Source organism: Myiozetetes cayanensis, unplaced genomic scaffold (assembly GCF_022539395.1).
Source record: "Myiozetetes cayanensis isolate MyiCay16 unplaced genomic scaffold, myiCay2020 scf2-11, whole genome shotgun sequence".
NCBI lineage: Eukaryota > Metazoa > Chordata > Aves > Passeriformes > Tyrannidae > Myiozetetes > Myiozetetes cayanensis.
Window position 1 is genome coordinate 17,100,978 of NW_026087411.1, and position 20,573 is coordinate 17,121,550.

Consider the following 20,573-nt stretch of genomic DNA (forward strand, 5'->3'; position numbering starts at 1 on the left):
AGATCCTGATGGAAATTTACTGAAGGAATGCATTGTTAAACATTTCAGCCTTGCAGCCGCTGAAAAGAGTCTACAAGAACAGAGAGGGACCTTTTACAATGGTATGTTGTGACAGTACAAGGGGGAATGGATTCAAACTCAAAGAGGACAGTTTTAAATTAGCTATTAGGAGGAAGTTCTTTGCTATGAGGGTGGCAAGGCACTGGAACTGGTTGCCCAGAGAACTTGTGGTTGCTCCATCCCTGGAAGTGTTCAACTGTTGGATAGGGTTTAGAGGCCTGGTGAAGATGTCCCTTCCTATGGCAGTGGGGGTTGGAACTGGATGACCTTTAAGGTCTCTTCCAAGCCCAACCACCCCATGACTCCCTCCGACCCTACTCCCGGGCACCGCCCGCCGCCTCCCCGCCATGGCGGCCCCGCCGCCGCCTCACACGCCGCCTCCCCGGGCAGCGCCAGCCGCCTTCCTATTGGCCGACCCCGTCCCTTGGGCGGGGACAGCGGCGGAGCGACAGCCCGGGCGGCCAATGGGCGGGCGCGGCCGTCCCTCGCGGCCGGCGCCGGGGCCGGGGCGCGGCGGAGCCAATGGGAGCGGCGGGGCGCGCGCGCCGGGCCGGGAGCAGGTAAACAGCGGGGCCGGCCACGGGAGCGGGATCGGGATCGGGATCGGGATGGGGGATAGGGATGCGCCCCCGGGGGGAAGGCTGCGGGCTGCGGCTGGGGCGGCACGGGCCGGGGCCTGGCGTTCGCGCGGGGTCTCGGGGTCGCCGCGTCTATCTCTGTGTGTGTATATAAGTACACACGTATATTCTTATTTAGGTGTGGGTTTCATACATGTACTTGTATAAATATGTATTTACACGTGTGTTTCTGAATATACGTGCGTAAAATACGTGTCCATCTAGCTCTCCTGGGCGGTGGCGTCCCCACCTGCCATACCAGGTTTCGTTTGGGAGTGCCCCCGGCGCACTTTGAGCGGCAGCAGCTTTTTAAGCCTCAGAAGGGACATGTGGGGGACAGAACATCTGCACGGGCGCAGGGTCTCCTCTGGCCTCCTGCAGAACCTCTGCCTGGCGGGTGCCTGTGCGGTTTTCTTCTTTTAAATGTAGGTGTGTGTTGTCCCTGTCTCCGGCCATGCGCTTGGATGAGCAGGGAAGCAGAGCCAGCCCCGGTGTGTCCCTGTGTGTCCCCTGCCTGCCAGCAGCCCGTGGTGGCTCTCGGGGGAAAGCAGGGGCACCCAGGCTCAGTGCCACCCGGGTGGGACGCAGGAACTCAGCCCCAGCACAGGTGTCCTTGAGTGTCCCCGGTGTGTCACCTCCAGCGCCTGCTGGCTCCCATGCCCCTGGCAGGATTAGGACCAACATGAGGAGCTGCTCCTGCATGTGAAGTCTGACCCAGGCTTTGGGGTTCTGCTGGTGAAGGTGGGTCTGCAGGGCTGTGGTGCCTTTATGCTGTGATGTGGGGATGGCTGAAAAGAGTACTTGGGCTCAATGCTGGCAAAATAGTCCTTTTGACCCTCTTGGGGAGAGTCTGATTTCAGCTCTGCCAGCAAAATCGCCCTTTGGGACTATGTATTGTGTCTTTCTTGTGGGACAAAAGGGAACAGTGTTCAGCTAAAATGGAGAAAGAAAGCTACAAATCTTTACAACCTCCTGTACCATCTCCCATGTTTTTATTGTTTGTGATCTGAGGCTGAAAGTGAGTGGTATTTTCAAGTTCTCTTTTAGCCACTTAGACGGTGTGTTCCAAGTCCCTTGTCATTTTAGCAGCATGCCTGTTCTGGCTTTATTTATTGGCAAGAATCTGGTAATCTTTCCTCCTAATTTTGGCCTCACCACTTTGGATTTCTTAAGAGTTTTTTTCCTTCTCTTCATATTTACCAACAGCAGTGATTGCTGGAGCCAAAACTTAGGAGAATATCAGGCTGTCAGTGTTATCCCAAAGCCTTCTCTTGATCTAAATATAGCAAAGAGAAAACAATTCATCTAATTGCCATCAAAGAGAGCAATGTTGTCTTCTTATATTGTATAAGCAGGAGTTTTAACTTTCGAGTGGATAAGTATTCTGAAAGCTATAGCAGCTGTTCTGTGCTGTATATTGTAGTGGTATTATTTGTGACAGATGAAATGCAGAGCAAAGGATTTAGGTTGTTTGCACCACAAAAATAAAAGGCAAACTGAGTCTACATCTAATGTTAGTGTGAACTGGCCTGGTTTCATCAAAACCCGTAAAGCTGATTTATCGCAGTTGAGGAAAGAGGTCCCTTGCACAAAGGAGGTGGAAAGAGAGAATTGGTGACCCCAGCTTTCCTTCGGGCTTCACAAGGCTGCTTTAAAGCAGGAGTAATTGTATTCCCACCTCGGCTACTCTGTTATACGCAGCACTTACTACTGACCTAGTTTTTGCCCCCTTTCATTTTTGCCACACGGTTTTGACAGTTCGGTCTTTTGGCTCTTAAATGTTACATGATTTTTTTGAATGGGATCTGATGGTTTGAACCCATCTACAGAGGCGAAGAGGAAAACTTTGCCTGATACAACCTACTGGGTGAGTTTGATGATGGGCTGGCATATGTTGTTCAACTTCTTTGTTTAAGGTATTTGGTAGACCATGCTCTAAAGCTTTCTGTGGATATAGATACAGCTCACATTTCCCACACACACCCCGGAAGCTCCTTCTGCTGCCTCAGCCAGAAAGGAAGTGTGCTTGTCCTGATGCTCCGTGTTTTCCGTTCCTGAACTGTTCTTTCCCCATTTCAGCTCAGCCTAGGAAACAGCTGGTATGCACAAACGTATTTGGTGTGCGTGAGTGGGTAAGAAGGTTCCCGTGCTTTCCATTATGGGGTATCCAGCATAGTTTTGACAGGTAGAAGTCATCTTCTTCACCAGGCCTTTTTCCTTAGTTTAACCAGTGAAATGACACCAGAAAACAGTGTGGTTCTGTAACACCCCTCTCTTGGTTGCCTGGTGCTCTGTGGCTCCCTTTCTGTTTGGCAAGCAAGCCCCAGGGCAGAAGCTTTCTCTTCTTTTGCTCTGCTCAGCCCAAACGGTGCCTCGCCATGTGCTGAGTACATGTGTGAGAGTCACCAGGCTGGTCCTTCCTCCCCTGAAGGACAGACTGCTTAAGCCAAAGCTCTCTTTGGCAGCCGGCACAGCCTTGGTCTGATGAATAAACAGTGGCATTAGGCAAAATCTCTTCTGGGTCCATGGTGGGGCAGAGGGGGAGGACCAGTGTTCCTGCCTCCATAAACTGTATTTCCAAGGCTGCTGCTTAGCTAAGAGCCACACTGCCATAGGTGTTACAGACCTGAGGTGAGGGTGGGCTGCTTGTCTGGGAGCAAGCAGAAGGCTTGTCATTGTAAGGCTTGACCCTACTGGAAGGGGGACGATACGGTGCTCCCTTTTCCTTGTGTGGGCACTGCCACTCTGGGAGCCAGTCCTACTGGGACCTGGCTCTGTGAAAGCAAAGGAAAACAGGTGCCTTACTGTCTTTTCAAAAGTCCTAGATAGCTGATGAGCACCTGGTGTTGGTACCAGAGAGATGGAGGGTGGTGGCACAACCCCTCTGGCAGGACCACATATGTATGTCGGTTTAAGGCAGCTGGGAGTACAGAGTCTGAGGATTTGTTGAGGGCTGGTTGCCACAAGAGCTCCTATAAAATTTTTGTGGTGTGTTTGTGTCAACCCTCACTGAAACCACAGCCTTGTAAACAAGGGACAGTAAAGCTGTGTTCAGGCCTGAATCTGCTTGCTGACCAGAAGTATCATTGCATCTTTGCATGTCCATGTCCTTGTTGAGGGAGAATAGCAGAAAACCTCCTTAAAATTGGCTGTGTTTCAACATGAGATTATTTTTCCATGCAATTATGAAGGTTAATAATTGGCACCATAATTTTGCTATTGGTTTAACTCCTCCTGTGGGCATAACGAGGGTGTTGAAAGTAGGCTAATTGGCTGTCTCTTTTAAATCCTCTGCAGAATTTCTCTGTACATGTAGTAAAAATTGTTTCTTAAATACTGGGAGAAAAAGTTGTTTAGCATTGTCATTGGTTTGTTAAAACCCAAATATTGGTCCCAAGCTATCAGAGAGTAAGTCTTCGTTTATTTCTTCCCTGGTCTCTGACATGGGCAGAAGGGTTTTAGAGTTATTTAAATTCCATAAGTCACAGATCCTGTGGCATGCGTAGCTTACCCTGTTCCTGATCCAGAAGTATGTCATGACTGAATGACTTTATATATCCGACTTCTTTAAAGACCTAAATCCGATAACTGAACCAGAGTCCAGTATCCCAGCTGTAAACTGGGAGCCCTCGTGTGCTTAGTTGGAAGAGTGTGTTAATCACCCAGAGTGGAGATTTTGGTCTCTGAAAGAAGTAAGCACACAAATGCAAGTGTTAAGCAGCTCACTAAGTAAGAACGTAGGATTGCTATGAAGCTGACAGGCCCGTTGTGAGGGCTAGCCCTGCATTTATTTCCCATAACTTTACCACTTTTATCATCAAAAGAGGAACAAAATTATATGGAAAAGCAAGAGAAGGCAGGGGAGGAGCAGATGCCTGAAAAATGTTTCACTTGGGTAGATTTGAGTTGATGTTCTAAAATTTCCTGAAGGTGCCAAATGTGTTGAGGAGGCTGTGAAAGAAAGGGGAATCTTCCACTCCTCCCTCTTTCCTTCCTCCAAAGCAAATTTCATTTTCTTTAGTGAGAAGCAAGAATATCTCACAGATCCTCAGAGTACCCACTCTGACCTCTCAGGCTGGCTGGTAGACAGCAGAGTGTGTTGGCTGGACTATGAATGTGTGATTCAGATTTAAGTGACTGTGTCCAAATCACGTGGCTTCTTCAGCTTCCTCTTCTGGATCTATTTCCTGAGACACAGGAGCTTGGGTAAAGTACTGTAGAGGAGAGGTGTTCTTGTAGATATTACAGCTTAGAATGCATTATAGGTATGGTTTAGCTTTTGGATGGGTGGCTGAGAATCAGAAGGTGACTTAATTGCTTCAGTTGTTTTGTTAAGCTGACTTAATAAATGCTAAAAAGAATTTTCCTATCACTTGCCTTTAAAGCTTCCTGAAACCCTGACTTTAAGGCTGCTCTGCAGTATCCAGGGCAGTGTACCTTCTCCCTCTGGTGTCTAGAAAGGAGAGCTGTTCTTTCTTTTCTGGACTGTGTCACTGCTTGGCCTGCTTTTCTGCACAGCCAGAGGTGAAAAGAGGCCAAACATTTCTAGTCCCCACTTTTATACTCCAAGTTTTTGCCCATCCAAATAATTTTGCTTTTAATCACAAGACATCATAACGAAAAACCCGAAAATGGCTCTCCTAAGGAAATGGGTCTTTTCCTCACTACACAAATCTCTCCTTGTCCATGGGCAAAGAGAAGAACCACTTATAAAATTCATCTGGTTAATAAACCGTCATAACAGGGAAGACAGCACCTAACTCCTGATTAGTGGCTTATGTAAAGCTGAGGCTCCAGGTTACTGAGAAAGTTCTCCTACTTGCCGATGCTTGCAGAGTGTTGTGTAAGAGCTGAGCTCTCTTAGCTTTCTATCAGGCAGCCAGCGTTTGAGTGAAGCTTTGTTTGGCCTGTGCAGAATAAACACTGAGCACTGAGAAACCTCCTGTGTGGAAGGCAGGGTGCACTGGTAGGAGAGGGAATATAGAGGTAGCAACTGCGAAAGCTGTGGCAAAGAAAGAGTACTAGGTTTCTTCGGTGCTGCGTTTTGCTGATCTCCCTGACTGAAGAAGTCACAGTGACTTTACCGGAGCGGATTGTCACGCCTGGGGTGTTGGCAGGCTGAATCAGCTGTAAGGAGAAGATGGAGTTACATGGCACGATGCAGCCTCCCTGCTGAAATTGTGCCTCCTTTTCAGACTTCCAGTTGTTTGCACTGTGGTGTTCACTGTTTTCTTTGCTCTGTTTGTCCCTTCAGCCTTGAGCAGGGCTTGGCTGTGCCCCTCCTGAGTGCTCCATAGGAAAGCGGCGATGATCACATTCATGAACAATTCGGACAGCGAGGAGGAGCCCTGCAATGAGAGAACATCCCTGATGTCTGCAGAGAGCCCTCCAGTACCCTCCTACCAGGATGGCCTGCAAGCTTCGGAAGCAGGGGAAGTGCAGGCACACAGGGTAGGTGTGCGTCCGTCCTGGGGAGTGAGGACATGCGGTGTGATGACAGATGTCCTGCTACCCCTCAATCCCTCCTGGCAGACTGGCCTCTAGGATTGGCTTTGGCCAGTGTTGTCACTCTCAGCCAGCAGCAGCACTGCCTGTTTCCATTTCCTCCACTATGACTTTTTCCCCATTTTTATCTCTATATATACTCCTCCCTTTTCCTTCCTTTTGGTAAAGATAGAGGCTTTTAATCAGGACCTGATGCTCATATGACTCTTGCAGGATATCCTTTTTAGCCTTGTTTTGCCAGACACCCTTTGTCTGCTCTGGTCCAACGCAGGTAATGAACAGATTCTAGTCCAGCTGCCAGGAAAGCAGCAGGATAAAGCAAGCACAGCATTGATGGCAAGGTGAGGAAATTGTCAAGCTTATGCCACCTCAGATGACATTTCTTCTATCTCAGCTCTGGGCATCTTGCCCTTCCTGTTCATGTATCCCTTTATGTATTTGCACTTGAAGAGGCCCTTAGATATTCATGGTTATGGTTTAAAAACTCCATTGCATCCTGTCTGCACTGGAATTTCTGTTGTGTTGTTCAGGTGGTATTTTATAACTAGTTGGTACTAGGTTCTGTTAGGATCCAGTTGGTATACTGTGGTAGCCTGCAGCAGCCTCATAAGATATGATGGAATAAAGCTTTGAAAACAAAGAAAATAAGCATCTTATATGTTTGCTAATATTTCTTTTCAGAAGAGGCGAGCAGGTAGCAGCCGTGGCCCAAACAACATTGCTGGTGGAGAAATGTCTGCCTCGGGTGTTCCAGTGAGAGAAAGCGCCCCAGAAAATGAAGAGGAGGAACTGACTCTGAAATATGGAGCAAAGCATGTAATCATGCTCTTTGTGCCTGTCACCCTTTGTATGATTGTTGTCGTCGCCACCATAAAGTCAGTGCGCTTCTATACGGAGAAAAACGGGCAGCTGTAAGTGGGGTCTGCAAACAGCCTCTGAGTTTCGTGGGACCCCCAGCTCCACACGCACCTCCGTGCACGCGCGCCTGTGCACGCAGAGCGCTCCCTTGGCAGGCTGGGGGAACCTTTACACAGGTAAAGGCAGCTCTGTAAACACACAGAGAGCTTACTACGGTATGCTGCATTCACCTGTGTAAGTTTTCTCTCATACCTGCGTTACAGTGATTCGTTAGCACTGTCATTAGGGTGCCCTGAGCGAGGCCTGTGAGCAACGTGATAATGGAGCTGCTTCTTCTGCAGCATAAGAGGCCCAGGCTGAACTCCTAGGCTGTTCACTCACTAGCTGGCAGCAATCAGGGAATAGCATGTTCATTTGGATGAGTGTCTCATTTCCTGGTGATATTTCTGGTTCCTGAAGACTCATGGTGTGGATACATAATTCCATCCAGCTCTTGCTGACTGTGTCTGACTCTCAGGGCCTGTCTCCTGGAACTCTCACTGTGCTTCACACACTGGGTGGAGAAACATGGACTGTGGTCCCTTGAACTGAACCAAAGGAAACAAAACAGGGTGGTGGGAAGGGGTGCAGGGTGATGAGAAGGGGTAAAAGAGTCCAAGACTCTCCTACCAAGTGTGGAAAGAAAGGGTGTCCCCCCTTTCAGAACAGCACCTGGGATATATCCTTCTAATTATCATGGAGAGGATTCAGAGCATGCAATAAAAATTCATGGCCTGGAGAGCAGTTACTAAAATAAAGTCATTTATACTCTTGGCCTTTTTGTTTTGAGCTCTGCCAGCCACAGCTTCTCTGCAGGAATGTGGTTTTGATAGAGACCACTAATCTTTAGTTGATAATTAACTTGAGCCCAAACCCTTCAGAGGCCACATCTCATGTTTGGTGTCCTTGATAGTCCTACCTCCCTTTCTTTCCCACACACAGAGGTCTGGTTTTATCTGGGGTGTTTAGTTAGAAGAGTATATATACTTTATGTGGCTTTTGCTTTCTCCTGCAGGATCTACACCCCTTTCAGTGAGGATACCCCATCTGTGGGCCAGCGCCTCTTGAACTCGGTGTTGAACACCATCATAATGATCAGTGTCATCATTGTAATGACTGTGTTCCTAGTTCTGCTCTATAAGTATCGTTGTTATAAGGTAAAGCGTTCGCAACAGAACTTTTTCCACCTGTTCCTGAGCTTGAGTTCAAGTGGGCTGTGCGTGTCAGTGAGAAATATAGGCACTGCACTGGCTAATCCACATCTTAGTCACAGCAGGTATCAGATTGAAGCCTTTGTCAGTGGTGGTAGAGCTGTGCCCCTGCATGTGCTCTGCTGTTATTTAGTCACTAATGGCAGGCTCTTAAAAACGAGGCCTTCTACTTTGTGTTTCTCGGGTCTGAGTTTTCTCCATCTGATCCAAAGGTTTTACCATTTGTACTTATGGACTAAGTTGTACCATTTATTGTGAATGCCTTCTCTTAAGACATTTCAGACAGCCTTTGTGGAAACTGGTATTATTCCTGCCTGTAGAAGCTCCAGTGGAAGAGCACTAGGGTTGGAGGGAAAGGCACATTCAGGTTCTGTGGTGCCCAGGGAAGTGTTATATGTGGTACCAGCCCAGCATTTGAGCTCTGGCCATTCCTGCTTTGCAAACTCGTCCCAAAGATGAATTTGCCTTGAGCAAACCCCTCATCCTCCCCACCAAGCAAAGAGAATGTGCTCACCTAAGCTAGGAGCCAATGTGGATACCCACAGAAATGCATAGGAAAGAGACTTAAAAAACCCAAACAAACAAAACCACTAAGACACAGAATATGAAATGAAGGAGTTTGGGAGGAACTGGGAGGAACTGGCTGTTCCTCCTCCCTGGCTGACCATGGGGAAGGCAGGGTCTTTGGACATGGGAGGAGGAGTGCAGAAGGAGGCTGTCAGGCTGCAGTACTGCGACCTGTGCAGGGGTAACAGCCCCTACAATCACTGTCTCTTCTTGCCCTTGACAGTTCATCCATGGCTGGCTCATCCTGTCCTCTTTGATGCTGCTCTTCCTCTTTACCTACATATATCTTGGGTAAGTGGGAACGGTGCAGGTAAAACCTGTCAGTTCAGGGCTCCTTTACCTCTTTGCAGAAAGTTCCCAGCTTGAACAAGGAAAGGAATGTCTCCTCTTCTCCAAATGGAGGTTTTAGGATTGTTAGAATCAGATAGCTTTCTTTTTTAAAAAATGGAAAATGAGGTCTTTATTAGGCAGTGCCTGATTTTACAGTGCCTACTGTAAAAAATCACTGGGAAGTGATACTGTGAGCATGAAATGAACAGGCTGAACATTGTGGTACAGAGGCCCTGAATTATACAGTGAAAAGCAAATGGAGAGGAACTTCATGTGCTGAGGTGCTTCTCTGATTTGTCTTGCTTTTTCTTAGACCACATTTGTTTCAAGCTCATTCCCTTGGCTCCCAGCTCAGACTTTTAACTTGTGGGTGATACTTGTTAAGACTTTTCATCTTTCACTGTGAGCATCATGCAACCTGACTTCTTTGCTGTAGAGAGTCATGTAGCTCCAGGCCAATGTACAGTGAAAACTTGAAATCCTGCCTGCTCAAACCCTTGGAATCGCTGTTGAACTTGGGACTAGGGCAGTGTGGTGCTTGTCTGCACACACAAGGTGTCCATCTCATGCAGGAGGAACAGAGAACTCAGAGCAGCAATTGGCCACAGGGCAGGTTCCCCTTTCATGAGTGAGAGTTGCTTCTATTCTGCTTCCTCCTGGTGTAGTTGGGGGCCTGTTTGTTTAACTACAGCTAGTAGGATGCTTTATATGTTAGTTGCTTTTATTGCTTAGCTGAATTTTTGTGTTGTATTTCAGTGAAGTATTGAAGACCTACAATGTGGCCATGGATTACCCCACTCTGTTCTTAGTCATCTGGAATTTTGGAGCTGTTGGAATGATTTGCATCCACTGGAAAGGTCCCTTGCAGCTCCAACAAGCATATCTCATTATGATCAGTGCTCTAATGGCATTGGTTTTCATTAAATATCTACCGGAGTGGTCAGCATGGGTGATTCTAGGTGCAATCTCCATCTATGGTAAGTCTATGTTGTGACTGTGAAGGTGTGGCTCCTGGAAAGATCACTCTGAAGCAATCTCAGGACTGTGTATGTCATTTAAAAAACAGCTTTACGGTGCTACCAGCTTTAGAAAGAGGCAAATGGGCAGTTAAGTTGACTCCCTGGCTTGTCTCTTGCTAACTTGGCTGTGTAGGTACTGTACTCCTACCAGGTCTTTCAGAGTGGATGACCAAGTCAGGGAAGTACTGAACCACACCTAACTGCATGGTAGGGGTGGTTGGATTTTTATCAGTAGCAACCTGATAGTCTTGCAGGTTTTGTTTACTGTTATCGAGGGATCACAGATTTTGGTATGAGTTAAAAGTTTCAAGAGAACCTGCAGAACAAGAGGGATCCAGGAAGTAACATTCAGATTGGGGCAGAGCTCTGATGGAGGAGAGAGAGTAGGCAAAGAGGTACTGGACCAAAGGCCTTCATTCATGTGATACACAGAGCCGGTGTATGTAGCCATGGATTGTGAAAGAAGTACCCCCACTCCTCCTCCTCTAATTAAATTCAACACCTCAATGAAATTCTGTCATCTGCTTTCAAAGAAATAATGTGATATTCTCAAGAGGCTTTTTATACGGATTAGCACAATGAAAACTCTTATTATTACATTAAGGCTTGGAGATGGTATTTTATGTGAACAACATTTTCAGGGACTAGAACAGCTAGAGTTATGCGAAGTGGTGGAAACTGCCATTCAGGAAATCATGCAGTTAATATTGATATATGTTGTTTTGAGGGGAGAAAGGCTTTTTAAAGATAAAGAATGTAAAATATATATGATAGTTCAGGATAAGATTGACTGGCCCTTTTCTTTTTGCAGATCTGATGGCTGTTCTCTGTCCCAAGGGGCCACTGAGAATGCTGGTAGAAACTGCACAGGAGAGAAATGAGCCAATTTTCCCTGCATTAATATATTCCTGTGAGTAAGATTAGAATGTTAACGTTTTTAGCCAGATTGAATTCTAATGAACTATTTCTGTGTCAAACCAAAGAGCACTATTTTAGTGACTTCCTTGCCCTAAGATTGGTACACATTTATATCTTGGAACAGACCATTTTAGAAGGCCTTGTTTATCAGTTACAATGGTGTCAACTAATTAGCCAAAGGAAGCCCACGTTTTCCATGTGGAGCTGAAATGTTTAGAATATTTATCCTTTAATGAATACAGTGCAGAACATGCCCCTTTTTTGTGTGTAAGGTGGGCAGTTGTGTTTGCAAGGTTCTGTGGTTAGGTGATGCTCACTCAATAACTTATGCCCTGTGGGTAAGCTTTAGAGACACACTTTAAACATGTCATGAGGCTCCATTCTTCCTGCAGTCCCCTCTTGTCCTGTGCACTGTACAGATGGTAGTGCTTAGAATGTCTTTGCTTCATTGTTAATTGCGTGGCTGCTTTGCAAAGGGCTCTGTGTTCAAGTATTGCTTTGCAAACAAAATCACTCGTCTCTTCCCTGGTTTTCTTGGGCTGTTTAACTGCCGTGGTGTCTGGTGCCCTTATCCACAAGGGTATATATGTGCTGGAGGTTAAGGTAGTCAATGCAGGAGACTCAATGCTCATGGGACCTGGACTTGGGTGTTTCATGGACCTCAGTGACTTCTCATTACATCACTTGTAAGATGAATGAGTATTTCCATGTTCTGTGCTAAGTTGAGGATGCCTACAACCTGATTGATTTTTTTTTTCCCCCAAGCATTTAATGTTATATAAACGCTATTATATGTTCCAAGGAGAGCCTCAGTTGGCTTAAGCTGCCCTCCCTTTTACTGGAGATTGTTATACTGACCTGAGACAATCAAGATGAAGTCTCTCACGTGCTTTAGTGAACAAACAAAGAGTTTCTCTAAAGGAGAATGCAGTTCAGCAAATCATAAATACTGAATGAGAAGTTCTTGTGCAGAACATCAGTGTCTCCATTGCAAGACCACATTCTGTGGCTCCCTCTAGATGCAAAAGCATCACCTTGGCTGAGCTTATAGCAGAAGAGCATGCACTGTGTTTGTCTTGGCCTAATTTGTTTAGTTTAACTTCTATAAAAACAGGAAGACTGATGCACACTTAAATAAACAGATAATTTAAGTTTCCTTCCACTGATTTTGGAATGGTTTGTATTCCTTTTTAGTTTAGGGATCCATCTCAAGAATAAACTCCCAAGCGTCCTTCAGTTGTTATTGGAACCAAAACAGAAATAGGCAATATTTTGACAGGATGGAAACAAAACAAACAGACAGAGAAAACTAGCACTGTGACAACTCCTGCATATCCCTCACTTGTGTACTGTACCTCTAGCAGAACATGAGTAAGCTATTAAGTTAACCTCTGGTTACCTTTTGTACTGCTATTATTTCCTGGGAAAGTCTGTTCTTTGAAGAGAGAAGCCAGAAATCTGGAAGAAAAAAAAAAGGAGATGAAGACCCTAGTTCTAGAATTTTGCTTTCCTTAACCCACAGAGAAGACTATACTGGCTCTTAGCTATTTGTGCTCTGGGACCTTCTTAAAACCTGAATGGATGCACTGCCTTCTTTTTCTCCCACCTTGCCTTCTCAGTGCCTGGGGAAACCAGCCAAGAGTGAGTGTTTTAAAAGCATTTACAACGGCAAAGATTTGTATTTTTAGGGACAGCTAAATACGTATTTCCTCTGGGCTATAGTGACCAATGATTTATGCAGCCAGTTACTTTCTCTCTTTCTTCTAGCTGCTATGATGTGGACAGTAGGAATGGCAAAGCCAGACACAGCAGCAAGAGGACCAAGTCAGCAGACATGGGATGCAGGTTTGTTTGCATGTCCCTCTTCTATACAGAGCACTGCCCCATGGAAATAATGTCTATGTTTGAGACTGCAAGTAAAAATAAGCTCCTGAATCCTGACAGATGCATTTTTTTCAGAGTTGTTAACTGCAAAACTTCAGAGATGACAGTACCTTTTAATGTTAAAGCAATAAATGTATGCAAAGGTTTGATAACTGAACATGCTGCTTATTTCAGGATAAGGCAGCCAACAAACTAAGCAATGGCAGGGCCACAATCCTGCTTTGAAACTGGGCCCAGAGCAGGTGCAAACTACATGCTGAGGTGTACAGAATGCCTCTGTGGCAGCAGCAGCCCCCTGTCAGACTGACATGGACTGGAGAGTTTGTATGAGCTTCTGAAAAATAAGAACTGTCAGACAGAATCATGGATCACAGTCTGGCTGCTTCTAAAAGCACTATTAAGGGCTCTGTCAGATGGTGTTATAATGGGGGCTGGGGGAGTTAAATCTGTGAACAATGAAATGTGTCAGCTTTTTATACGTGAACACACAGCTTCAATGTCAGTGTGATCAGGACAGGACTTTTCTCTTAAATGGCAGTCCTCTTAGTCATCCATTTTTGTCATATGGCCAGTTAGGGAATACCTGAGCACCTCCACCCCAAAGGTATAACAATGTGGGAATGCATATTAACTTTACTTGGCTTTACTTGTCATTCTACTCTGTGCAGGGCAATGCCTAGGTCTGTGTACGTGCTCACTTGGTAACCCACTGAACTCCTGGGTGGCTGCCAGAGAAGCTGTGAACACGTACCCTTCCAACTGTTACAAATAATGACACGTGTTTTCCTTAAAGCCACTAAATGTCTCTGCTTGAACTGGTCCTGATGATCACACCTCCAAGAAACAAAAGGCTTACCACTCCAGGGCAGCTTCACAGAAGTGTGGATTTCATGCACTGAAACAAGTTATAAATGTAGCTACCTCTTATGTTTCTTTTTTTTTGGTCTGCTCTTCTTGGCCTATTTTTGTGGAACCAAGCTGAGGATGGGAGAGAACACCACAGGAGCCCTTCACATGCAGACTCTCAAATGCCAGAGACAAGGAGTCCTGTTCCAACCCGCCCTGTCACTTCTTTAGAGGAGCTTGAGGAGGAGGAAAGTAAGAGAAGTTTTATACCTTGTTTTCAGTTTAGGCAGAGCCTGACATTTATACTCTTTGTGGTTAGTGCTCTATTACACAGTTTGGACTAATCACAGTTAATTTGAAGAGTTGTGACTTGTTTGAACAACAAAGATGTTGAGTCTGACTGTTTATTACTTCTTCCTGCCGCAGAATCTGTTCTGGGATTGTAGTTACAGTGACGTCTCTTGCCTATGTGGACAGTTTGAACAGTTCCTTGATCCCCTTGCCTCCTGTCCCCTCTCTGTCCTTGTGCTTTCTCAGGCAGTACATTATAACTGCAGCCCAGGGAAGCACCTCAGAGAATGAGGCTGAGGAAAAAGCAATTAGTGGGAGGCAGGGCTGGAAGTCTCAGACTCCTTGGAAATGTGTGGGTCTAGGCTGGTAGCCAGGACTAGGAACCTTCACCTGCTTTCCAGGTGAATTTGTTTCTAGAGGAAGCAAAACAGGAGGCTCAGGGTTAACACTTGTTTTCTTTTTCCACTTCTTTCAGGGGGTGTGAAGCTGGGCCTTGGAGATTTCATATTTTACAGTGTGCTTGTTGGGAAAGCAGCTGCCACAGCTAGTGGAGACTGGAATACTACACTCGCCTGCTTTGTAGCCATTCTCATAGTAAGTGAGCAGGCTTTTAAAGCTCTGTTACACCCTGTTTAGCACAGCAGTGTTGCCAGAAGTACCAGCAGCTGAACACTGCTAAATCACTGCAGGTAACATGCTAGATATTTAGGAGAAACCACCCAGTGCTCTGTGTATAAAGACAGGCTTTAAACAGCCACTGACGCTGAATGATAGAGACTCATCAGAGCAGAGCCAAGTGATGAAGGGGGTGAAACAGCCCCAGGAAAAACAGTTACAGCTGAATTGTTGGTGTGTTTGGTTCAGCATTAAACAACTGGGGACTTCTATCAGCCACAAGAGTCAACATTACAAATGCCACATTGATTAGCAAATGAAGTTGAAAAGGTTAGCTCCCTTGTGCTAAGGAGAGCTGCTAGTAAGAAGATGAAGACCTATCTTTTTCTAGTATTTGAGCTGGAAACAATGGAAAGGAAGGAGACTTAAATCCATGGAAATTATCAGTAAAAGCAGAGGACGAACATACAGTAAAGGAGTTGGTCCTGCCAGGTCTAATGACCACACACTGTCAAGCTTTCACCTAGGTAGAAAATGATTACTATGCACTTGCTGTTTAATCTGCATCCTCATGGAAACCAACAATAAGAAAGGCAGGATTTTTATAAGCTAAAAGAAAATCAATTATCGTGTCTTTCTTGGGCTGCTGTTTCCTCAGCTAGATCCTAAGGATAGTGAAAGTGACTTTCACTTGTGAAGACTGTGGATCAAAAAGCATGAGAGCTAGAAATGAGCTACCTTAAATAAAGTGTGTTGAGTGTGGCTTTCCTACCCCCTAGGTCAGAGAAACCTATAGGATCACCTACCTCCATATCCTGGGGTCCAGCACTGGGGAAATGTTTGTGCTTGTCTCTCCATGAGGCCAAATGCCCCAGTCTGTGTCTTTTACGATGCTGTTAAAATTCATTGTCTCCTTTTGCAGTTTCATAATCTTGCTGCCTTGTGGCTTTCTGGTTCCCAAAAAATGTACCTCCAGTGCCACAGCAGTAATCACATCTTTAAAGGTAGATGTGAACTAAGGAGCAGATGTAGGCCAGATATGTTCCCTAAGATTGTAAGAACAGAGCCACAGGCTTAGGTGGATTGTAAACAAAATTGTAGCCTATAAACAGTTAAAAAAATTAATTAGAAAATCCTGTCTGCTGATCTTTAGCTAGTGGATATTTTTGGAGCCTAGTGTCTTTGAAGGTTTGTCGTCATGGAGGAATTAAAAAGGGCTTTGATGAGAGAAGGAATTGGTATCTAAATGCACTTAGCCTTACTGTCTACCCAAAATGTACAACAGCTTCCGCACATGCTCCAAAAAACAGATCTTGGTCTCCTATTGAGATAAAACCAGATTTCACCTATTGTAGTAATCAATCCAGTCAAAAGAACAGCAGTGGATATTTGGGTTGGTTTGGTTTATTTTGTTTTTCTTTCTTTTTTTTACCCCATGAGACCTTGTAAACTGGGAAGATGTTATAAGTACATTGTGCTGTGTATTCCTTCAGTGAAGCTTCTGTCTGCATTTTACCAGGATTTAAGTGCTTTTGTGTGCTGAATCAGTACTTCATACATAATGGCACAGCACAACAAGTGAAATAATCTGTAAATAAGTTAACCTCTTGGGGTCAGCTGTATGTCAGCACTGGCTGTTTATACCACTGTCTCAGCAGAGAGATGTGCCCAAGATTGCTGAGGAAAAACCTGGCCAACCTGTGTGAAAGATGAAGCTGTGGGCAAATGTACATCGTACCATGGGTAGCTCGGGCAGGCTCCAGTGCCGTACAGTGCACATAGCTGATTACCTGTGTATTGGGTTGTTGGTGGCAGATATGCTTCTGGTCATCTTACTGTATGTCCTTGTGTTTTTTATTCTCTTTTCTCTGGCAGGGTTTATGCTTAACACTTTTATTACTGGCTGTTTTTAAGAAGGCACTGCCTGCTCTTCCCATCTCCATCACCTTTGGCTTGATCTTTTACTTCTCGACAGACAACCTCGTGCGACCATTCATGGACACCCTGGCCTCCCACCAGCTGTATATTTAGAAGAAGTGGGAGTTAGAGGATTCTTTTTCAAGCTTTGCTGTGAAGTATGGTACACTGTTTGGAATAGGTCATAAAGTTTTTACACTTAGTGCCATATATTTGTAAGGAAAACACTAATTCTGTGACATGCTGTGTACTAAAAATCTAATAGTTATGTGTTAAACTGAGATTTTTCACAGGATTCTTGGTGAAAGGCCTGGCTCCTTGCTGAAAAGCCTGGCTCCTTGCTGATGTCAGAGTGTTACTTTTATGTTATTTGATGTGCACAGTGGCTGTTGTGAGCACAGAAACCTGTATGTTGAATGGGACACTGGAAAGGTGAGGGGTCTGATCTGGTCTGATCTTCCAGAAGCTAAGGTTTTTTTAGCCCTGGAATTGCACACAGGTTTAAATGTACTGTGGAATTTCTGAGTCTTCATACACTTGAGGTGTTGTGCAAACACGAGGTGCAAGTAATTAGAAAAGCATAGCAGGCAACGTGCACAGAACAGAGCAGCATGTGAGCACTAGAGCAGTGAGGTTGAACTTCATGAGCTGGCTGCTGTGCACACGACATCGGTTGAAATTGCCCCATGCCTATTTATTCTGACCTTAGTTAGACATAGTGAGCTATGATGGATCTAGAGAGGGTGTTAGTGGTGGGATGCATTCCTCACAGCAGCTGATGGAGGCAGGGCCGCCCATTCCAGCACATCCGATCCTCAATGTGGGAAAACAGATACTTTTCTGCTCTCTCCTCCCAACATTTTATTTTATTTTTTTTTACATATTTTTCTGAGTCCATACTGGAATCCTCAAATTACCCTAAGGTGGAAATGACTGAACAACTCCAGTAAATCAGACCTGTAACTCACTGTGTGTGTTTCTGGTCTCATTTCTGTGCATTGTTGTAGCTACTCCAGAGGAGGAATTACCTTCCCTTTATGAAGAGGTCCCCTCTTACACTGATTGAGACTTGGTTTACCTAGGTTTTTGTACTGTTTAAAGATTTTTTTTTTTTTTACATTACAAATTTTAAAATAGCTATTTACTGTCAAAGGAACTCTTTTGGAAATACCCTGTCATAGTTTGTATTACAATATTGGGGTGCAAACTTTAATCTGCTGTTACATTACTTCTAGGAATAGTTACACACCCTCAAGTGAGTTCATTAAAAAAATTAATGCTTGGTGCCAGTAAAAAGTATATAGATCTGACAGAACCTTTATGTTTACTCCACCTTTGAAAATAACTTTATTTCTACTCTGAGAGTTTTTGGTAATAGCCAAGTTCTATGATTTTTTCCTTTCCTTTTAACTTGAGTGTTTGTTATGCAAACAAGCATTTTTCTTTGACAGCTGATCAATGTCAGAATATGTAACACGAGATTTTGTGAATAATGCAATGTCAGTGAGAGATGCAGAACTTCATCTCTGAAAAAACTTTTTAGATAAGGCTTTGAATTACACATTTTTAATATAGTACCTTTTTCTAATAGACTTGTTCAAGCTAATCTACTTTGATATTTAACAAGGACATCATGCAGGTGATTCAAACTAATTTTTAAGAAGCACGTAAGGGTTTTTACGAATTGATTGTGTGTGTGTCAGCCTGGACAACAAGTAATTCTTCCTCTCTGTTTTCTGTCCTCATTTCTTACATTTGCAAAGTTTGGATTTAACAGCTGCAGACAGAGTTAACTATTACTAAAAGGTATTTCCTTTGGAAACGTAAATCAGTAGAGTTCTGTCTGCTGATTTTTAAGGTTTATGTGAGCGTTGTTTTTTCTATTTGTTTGTTTGTGTTTGTTCTTTTTAACTAAGTTATGGGGCCAAATTGGATTACAATCACTGGCAAACATGATTTCACTTTTTGCATTGTGTGGTGTAGAGAGGATGTGACATATTTGTATGTACTGGAAGAAAAATCCTGCTTGGCTTATCAGGGTTGTAGCATATTGTTAGAAACAGTTTATTTCTATGAAAGCAGAGCTGATACTTGAAGGAAACTGGGAGGGGAACCTTCAAATATTGAAGGATCACTGCTGGAGCTCGTGGCTTTCTGCAGATATCTGCTTGCCAAAGATTGGCCTTTCACTAAGCAATTCAAAAGGTAACCAAGCAAGAGATTCTGTCAGTGCAACAGAATGTGTTGTCCTGGTGAGTGACAGCATGTATATACTGGAGTGGTTATAATTGTGTAAAAGTTCATATGTATTTACTACAAATATATATATATGTGCGTGTATGTGTGTGTTTGTGCGTGTATATACACACATACATGCAAATTTTAAAATGACATTGAGTGATGTCTCTTCTCTGTAGACATTTTCAGCTGTGCCTAAAGTGAAGTTTTGTTGGTGATGTTAATGTTGTGCAGCATGGCCTAAGCTGTGAAAATGGAGAGGGCAGGATTTACTCTCCTTACTAGTTGGCTGCTACATGAGATACTTACTCAGTGACCTGGCAACTTGAAGGAACAAAACATTTGTCTGTCTGTTGTGTTCACTCACCAATTTCAACTTGCTGCATGCTCTGCTGAACTGCAGTCTCTTTCACCCTGAAGAAATCCCAGTACTCACACTGATGCACATCTCCTTGCAGCACTTAGTACCTTTGTTAGAAGCGTGTGCAACTTTGGCCTTGTAACCCTCTGAGCACAGAGTTGCTGCTTGTGCTTATTGCTGTGTTTCCTCTTGCCCTCAAAAGCAACTTCACTATTGCTTTTGGTTTTGATTGTTCTGGCATTGTTGTGTTTTGAAGTGTCTGCAGCGTGTCAAAGACTGGAGATGTGCTCTGCCCACAGAGGGTGCACAAGAAGCAGCACAGTCATAGAGAAAGTGTAAGAAACAAGACACTCCTTGCAGAACCATGCAGTTCTCATGGGATACTCTATGTCTCATTCTTAAAACCTAAATTCAGGCTCTTAAGAGAAGGCCCTCAGAAGCTAATCTGTGCTAGAAATGTTGTCTCCTTCTTGTTCACAGAGAGAAAATGACACATTTGCAGTACGAGGTGTTTCAGAAAGAGCTTTATAAACACCGCTGAAGCTGTGCTAACGAGGGTTTGTAGATACAGCAAGGTCATAGCATCTGTATACTACAGATATATAGCACCTGTATACTACAGTCAGAAGAAGGAGCAGTGGTCTGCTCTCTCCTACCTTCTTTGCACTGTTGCTAGTGGAGTCTTCTCCATGAGGCCAATGGATGAAGTTAGATGGACCGTCTCTCTGAGCAAATGGCACTCTCTGAAGGACTCTGGTGAAGAATAGCTTGAGGCTCACTGTCCTTGCAAAAGTAGTTGGAGTTCTCCATGTTACTCCCAAACCAGTAAATTTCCCTGCTTTGTTCTTGCCTTCATAGGTACTTCTAGTCAATCACACTGTGTTTGCTTTCCTATTCCTTGTAACTTGGGTTTTGGTTTAAATTGAATATGAGTTATTTGTTTCCCTTAGACCCTGGGCTCCCTGTTTCTGCATCAGAGATGCTCCTTGGCAGCCACGGGAGGGCAGTAGGTCTATGTGGAGAAGTACCAGCCATTTTAAAGTACTCTGCTGTGTGCCCCTTGTTTTTCAGTGAGGGTGAAGGCCCTGGAGTCTCCCTTGTGGCAGGAAAAGTGTAGGCACCCCACACGGAAGCACGGCTGCAGTTTTGGCACAGCACGGGAAAGACTTTCAGAGAGAATGAGCTCACTCTGTACCAGAATCCATTTAAAAACAGATGGTTTCAGTGTGGTGCCGTGTTCAGCACTGCAGCTCTGGGTGAGGTGCTGCTGTTACATTGCACACTCCATTTTGTTGGG

General features: G+C 44.6%; 2 protein-coding genes across 3 annotated transcripts in view; both read left to right on the forward strand.

The window, feature by feature from the left end:
* The window catches only part of LOC126640324 (protein stum homolog), a 224,107-nt gene that overhangs the window by 148,417 nt on the left and 55,117 nt on the right, over positions 1-20,573 (forward strand). The window lies entirely within an intron of this gene.
* PSEN2 (presenilin 2) lies at positions 555-19,068 on the forward strand. Of its 2 annotated transcripts, none has more exons than XM_050316022.1 (11): positions 555-620; positions 5,932-6,128; positions 6,864-7,093; positions 8,095-8,236; positions 9,081-9,148; positions 9,944-10,164; positions 11,018-11,116; positions 12,892-12,969; positions 13,987-14,106; positions 14,621-14,739; positions 16,636-19,068. In XM_050316022.1, the coding sequence occupies exons 2-11, from the start codon at positions 5,985-5,987 to the stop codon at positions 16,789-16,791; spliced, it is 1,377 nt and encodes a 458-aa protein (XP_050171979.1). In that variant the 5' UTR covers positions 555-620; positions 5,932-5,984; the 3' UTR covers positions 16,792-19,068. The 2 variants fall into 2 exon arrangements, with proteins under 2 accessions (XP_050171979.1, XP_050171978.1); XM_050316021.1 differs by lacking the exon at positions 555-620 and adding an exon at positions 1,266-1,418.